Source organism: Vicia villosa, linkage group LG3, assembly GCF_029867415.1.
Source record: "Vicia villosa cultivar HV-30 ecotype Madison, WI linkage group LG3, Vvil1.0, whole genome shotgun sequence".
NCBI lineage: Eukaryota > Viridiplantae > Streptophyta > Magnoliopsida > Fabales > Fabaceae > Vicia > Vicia villosa.
The window spans coordinates 64543948-64550165 of NC_081182.1; the positions used below are offsets into that span (position 1 = coordinate 64543948).

The following is a 6218-nucleotide window of genomic DNA, read 5'->3' on the forward strand; positions in this document are numbered from 1 at the left end:
TTGAAATAATATATACTTTTCATTTTGTTGAAGTCTCACTAATGTAAATATAAATAACTAATAGTAAATCACCAACTCAATTTTAAACTATTACATCGATTATCGATTGTAAAATGATAAAAAGATTTGTGTATGATACACGAACTCAACCACTTATATAGGCACATATCACAAAAGAAGACAAAACTAAGTCAACCACAGTCATAGATTTCAATCTTCAATAGCATCTTTTGTTGTAGATGTGCTTATATCCAACACCTTATCAATATTATCCAAAGCATTTTTCGCCGCTCTATAACGTGCAATGGCTTTCTTAGAGCCATAAATGCCTCTTCCAACAAATTTCTCATTTATAAAGACTTCAATACTTGAAGATTCTTCCCACAAATCTATGAATTGTAATTTGAATTTTTTCTCTTGACATACTTCAATAAGTTGTGAGACAGGATGCTTTTTAACAGAATCCGGCTCAATTATAGGTTCAAGTAATTTTCTAGCAACCTTTAAAAAAAAAAAAAACATAGTTAATGAATGTAAATAAATAAAAATTTTATTTAAAAAATCATATAAAAACATGAAATTGCATGATTTAATAAATTATATTTTTGATGAATTAAGAAAATAAATTTTATTTGATATAAAATGAAAGCTACCTTCCCCACAACTTCACGGGATAAACCAGAATCAATAAAAATAGCACCGATGGTAGACTCAACAATATCAGCAAGAGCTTTGGGTACGTAAAGTTGTCCATTAGAATGTAAGTAATACTCGTCCGCTCTTTCTATAAATCTTTGAATCTGTATCAAATAGTAAAAAGAAGAAAAATTAAAAATTTATTGCTACATTCATTGCTTAAATTCAAAACTAAATTCAATGTTTTGTTATTTTTTCAAGGGTTAGTTAAAGATGTTATATAAGGGTCAAAAGGATACGTGGATACAAGGTTTCAAACATAAAATTAAATGTAGAGAACTTACTTCTTCATCAAGATAGGGTTGTTTGTGTCTCAAATACCGATGTAACTCATGTTTAATAGCCACACGTGCGAGTTTATCAGTATCAACATTCTTTGATTTGTTTGGAGTCAAAACTCCCGGTCCCAAATTTGGATAAGAGAAATATTGTTCTGTCACTATGAATAAGTTAAGAACAACATCTCCTACATATTCTAACCGCTTATAACATAAATTGTTGTCTGCACCGTAAGTTTTGTGCGTAAAAGCCTCTTCTAACAAGTGCTTATTCTTGAATTCGTAGTTGATAATTGCTTCCACTTCATCTAGTGGCAGTGGTGACAGATAATCTTTGTTGTAGGTCTCTTCTTTCTGTTCTAGAGAGATTTCCTTTTCCTGACGTTCAATGGTGTGGGCACTTGTTTGGAACAGAATTGTTTCCTCTTGCTCTCCGAGTGGTTGAGCTGCCATGATGTGCTAATAAGAAAGCGAAACAGATGAAAATGAGACATATGATTGAGAATAAAATTTAAGTGAGTCAACGTATCTATTGGTGCTAGGGCTTGATATGGTGAACAATTAATATATTTTTATTTTAAATTTTACTCTGTAAAATATTTAAGTAGTTACTTTAAAGATTTATTTTACAACTATATCGAATTAAACCTTTTTAAAAAGATTTCTTTGCATTTTAAACATTTTACCAAGTAAAATCCAAGTAATGGTGGCAAGGTTAGTGTTACCATTCCCAAATTCTAGAGAAATTAGTTATGTTATCATTTACATATAAATAATCATAGTTACCATGAGATAAGCATTGTCCAGACAAATCCTAAAATAAACTTGAAAACAAAGTTAATGAAACAATTTCTAGTAATATAATTTTTTTCAAGTAGCAACTATGGAATGGCAAAAATACTAGTAGGTTGTACTCTTTGAAATACAATGATAAAAATAATATTTGTGTATGATACACAAACTCAACAACTTATATAGACCTTTAACACAAAACAAAAAAGAGACAAAACCAAATAAACTATAAATCATAAATATCAACCTTCAATAGCATCTTTTATTGTAAATGTACTTACTTCCAAGACATTGTCTATATTATCCAAAGCATTTTTTGCAGCTCTATAACGTGCAATGGCTTTCTTAGAGCCATAACTGCCTCTTCCAACCAATTTATCATTTATAAAGATTTCAACACTAGTAGATTCTTCCCACAAATCTACAAATTGTAATTTGAATTTTTTCTCTTGACAAATTTCAATTAGTTGTGAGACAGGATGCTTTTTAACAGATTCCGGCTCAATTATAGGTTCAAGTAATTTTCTCGCAACCTTAAAAAAAAAACAAAAAAAAACATAATTAATGAATGTAAATAAATATAACCTTAATTAAAAAAAATCATATTAAATAATATAAAAACATAAAATTGTATAGTTTATGTAAAAAAATTAAATTAAAAAATATGTTTTATTTGATAAATAATGATAGAGTACCTTCCACACAATATCAAGGGATAAGTTAGAATCAATAAAAATGGCACCAATAATTGATTCAACAATATCAGCTAGCGCTTTAGGTGCGTAGAGCTGCCCATTTGAATGTAAGTAATAGTCGTCAACTCTTTCTATAAATCTTTGAATCTGGATTAAATTATAAAAAAGAAAAAATAAATTCAATGATAGTTCTTTTTTTAAGGGTTAGTTAAAGATGATATATATAAGAGACAAAAGGGTGCACAATAAATTCTAGAGAACTTACTTCATCTTTAAGATTGGGCTGTTTGTGTCTCAAGTATCGCTCTAAGCCATGTTTAATGGCCACACGTGCAAGTTTTTCCGTGTCAACATTCTTTGATTTGTTTGGAGTCAAAACTCCCGGTCCCAAATTTGGATAAGAGAAATATTGTTCTATCACTATGAACAAGTTAAGAACAACATCTCCTACATATTCTAACCGCTTATAAGATAAGCCATTATCAGCACCATAAGTTTTGTGCGTAAAAGCCTCTTTCAATAAGTGCTTATTTTTAAACTCGTATTCGATAATTGCTTCCACTTCATCTAGTGGCAGTGGCGGAAGAGAATCTTTGTCGTAGGTCTCTTCTTTTTCTTCTTGCTGTTTTGGAGAGATTTCCTCCTCTTTGTCGTCAATCACGAGGGAACAAGTTTGGATCATAAGTGTTTCTTCGAGCTCTTTGTGTGCTTGAGCTGCCATGGTGTGCAAAGAAAGCGAAACAAAGGAAAACGAGACTTAGAGGAGAGAACAAAATGTAAAGTGAATAAGTGTGGTTTGTAGTAAAATATGAAGCTAGGTTTTAGGTATATATATTCTACAAAATTTAAGTGAATCAACGTATCCATAGGTGCTAGGGCTTGATATGGTTAGCAATTAATGTATTTGCATTTAAATTTTTTTTGTAAAATATTTAAGTAGTTACTATAACAATTTGTTTTTCAATTATATCACATTACCTTTTTTTTAAAAAAAGATTTCTTTGCATTTTAAACATTTTACCAAGGTGGCAAGGTTAGTGTCAATCCATAGGAATATTCTAGATCATTCAAGACAAGACACCATCTCAAATTTTGGAAAAAATAGTTATGTTTGTCATTTTTACATATAAATAAATAGTCATAGATACCATGAGATAAGCATTGTCTAGACAAATCATAAGAGAAACTTGAAAAAAGTAATTTCTAGAACCATCAAAAACTTAGCAAGCAGCAACTATGGAATGACAAAAATTAACAAGATACAGACTGTTTGGAGAAAATTAGAAGAATAAGTGAGATGCACAAGAGTAGAGGAGACCAAGAATGTAGCAACATTCTTCTTCACATGAATATTTAATAATTTTTGACCAAAAGAGATGTACTAGATATATATTAGGGGTGGTAAAATTGATTTGAAAATTTTAGTCCATTCAACTAAAGTGACGGATAAGTGAGGGGTGGACTTGCCCGTTTATTATTTATTTATTTATTTTTTAAATAAATTAATAAACTTGCCCGCTTATTCTTTATATTATCTTTTATAAATCTTATCAAAGAAAAGCAGTTTAAGTAGATGTTAATAAACATTCACACCTGAGTCTAGTATATATTTTTACTCCTACCATAGAATTGCACTTCTTGTATTCTAGTAATTGATTAAAATTAACTTATAATTTTGTAACTAGTTATTCCTAAATTCTATATGAGGCTTTGGCATTTGGAGGTTCTGCTTTTCTTTGTTCACATGGTTGCAGTTAGATTTATGATCTGGCTTCTGTTTTACGTTTTGTAATGACGGTACTAAAATCAAACTTTTTTAATATAACATAAACTATACACAACTTTTTTTTTTAGTAAGCAATATATCATTAAAGGGAGAACTAAGGGTTCTCCAACCCACTTACAAAAGAAACGGGATAAACCCGACAAAAAAAGAAAATTACACACCAATTACAATCACGAGAGATAATACAAAGGATTCATACTAAACTCATAGAATGAATAATTGGGATGTGTAATTTTTCCACAAAACGACAATTTCCACACCAAGAGCTTGATATTCCAAACGGCGTTGTTCACATTCCAAGGCTCCTTCCGGAAACACGACCCGTTTCTAATCAACCATATAGTCCATGTAGTGGCTAACCAAACACTACCCGACTTTCTATCCTTTACCTTTAGACTACGAAAAAAATGGTACCATTCCATAAAATTTGGCCGGCACTCGTCTTCTATAATAACCCCTTTACCCACCCAAAAAGCTATCTCCCTCCAAATATTTTTAACCACCAAACAACCAAAAAATATATGATTACTACTTTCCGGACAATATCCACAAAAAATGCACTTAGAATCCTCCGAAGAAAAAGACATACCTCTTATTGCCAAAAGATCTTTCGTCGGAAGTCTTTCATGGAAGATTCTCCACCCGAAAGCTTTTATCTTGAAAGGTATTTCCATTTTCCACAAAAAGTCAAACACCTCCGCATGAATAACCGGAGGACCAAACGGAATACGGAGCCTATCATAAAAAGCATAGCAAGAAGCTACCGAAAAATTCCTATCCACATTTCCGGACCAAAACACCAAATCTTTTTCACTCTTCCAATCTCTAAAAGCCTCCACCCTTTTCTTCAATTCCAAGAACTCCTCCCTATGATCCGCCATATCCACTAAAGCCGCGGATAACCCAAAATCACTCCAACGCCACACTCCCCCCATCCAACCACCCATAGCTGCCACCAACACATTCTTTAAAAGTGAAGCTTGGTACAAATCCGGAAAACACTCTTTTAAGGCGGAATCATCCAACCAAATGGATTCCCAAAAAAGGGTGTTAAAACCATTATGAACTTTGAAATTAATGCAAGAAACGAAACTAAGAAGCTTTTTCATGATGAATTATATCACTCAATGTACATCATGAGACATTTTTCACATGTCCAATTTTAATGGGAGAAAATTATTATATTGAAAAGGTATTGTTAGAAACGAATTGTTTAAATTACTTTTTATTAAATCTCAACACAGGGATAAAAAAATCATGAAATAATTCTAATAATATATGTATTAATTAGGAATGGCAAAATGGGACGTGGCATGCGAGTCGGCACAACGGGTGCACGAATCAGCCTGGCGGACCACTATTCATTTTGCCACCCTACTCAGTATTCAAAACTATAGGAGATTGATGAAGTGATAACATCATCAAAGAAAGATAGAAGAGGTAAAAGATATGGATTTGTCAAGCCCTAAAGTAAAGGGTGATGACAACAAAGTTAGACAACATTTTCAACAGGGGTAGGAAGATCCATACAAACTTAGCAAGGATTCAAAGAGGGACAATCAAAACGTAAAATCACACTAATAGAGCAATGAGATATGAAGAAGACTTAAAGAAATCATCCACAAAGCAGGGTGAAACAAATAGACAACACAAAACGCAAGAGGAATATGTTCCTACACAGAAGTGGTAAGGAATAACCAGAGTAAACCCAAATTTGGAGGAACAAGGGAGAATAAAATCCTATTCACACACATGGAGTTTAACATGAAGGAAGATGACTAAACAAGATTTAAGAAAGCAAATGTAGGAGTGGCGGAGAATCTAAATAAGTCGTGAAACATACAAGAAGCATTTATCAAGTTTTGGTTCATTATCTATTCAAGAATCTTTTTGTCATGACCTTTGGTTTTGTTTAAGTCATTGTTTTGCATTGGAAATCTAAAATCAATTTTTAATTTGCAAGGTTTACAA

The 6218-nt window shown here is 31.8% G+C and overlaps 2 protein-coding genes across 2 annotated transcripts; both read right to left on the minus strand.

The window, feature by feature from the left end:
* Positions 1 to 210: 210 nt before the first annotated feature.
* LOC131658222 (ribonuclease 3-like protein 3) lies at positions 211 to 1427 on the minus strand. Its single transcript, XM_058927544.1, has 3 exons — positions 981 to 1427; positions 654 to 800; positions 211 to 501 (listed from the first exon to the last, which is right to left on the minus strand). Exons 1-3 carry the CDS (start codon positions 1425 to 1427, stop codon positions 211 to 213), a joined length of 885 nt encoding a protein of 294 aa, XP_058783527.1.
* Positions 1428 to 2008: 581 nt separating this feature from the next.
* LOC131658225 (ribonuclease 3-like protein 3) lies at positions 2009 to 5356 on the minus strand. The gene is made up of 4 exons (XM_058927545.1): positions 4837 to 5356; positions 2727 to 3217; positions 2462 to 2608; positions 2009 to 2299 (listed from the first exon to the last, which is right to left on the minus strand). Exons 1-4 carry the CDS (start codon positions 5354 to 5356, stop codon positions 2009 to 2011), a joined length of 1449 nt encoding a protein of 482 aa, XP_058783528.1.
* Positions 5357 to 6218: the final 862 nt, after the last annotated feature.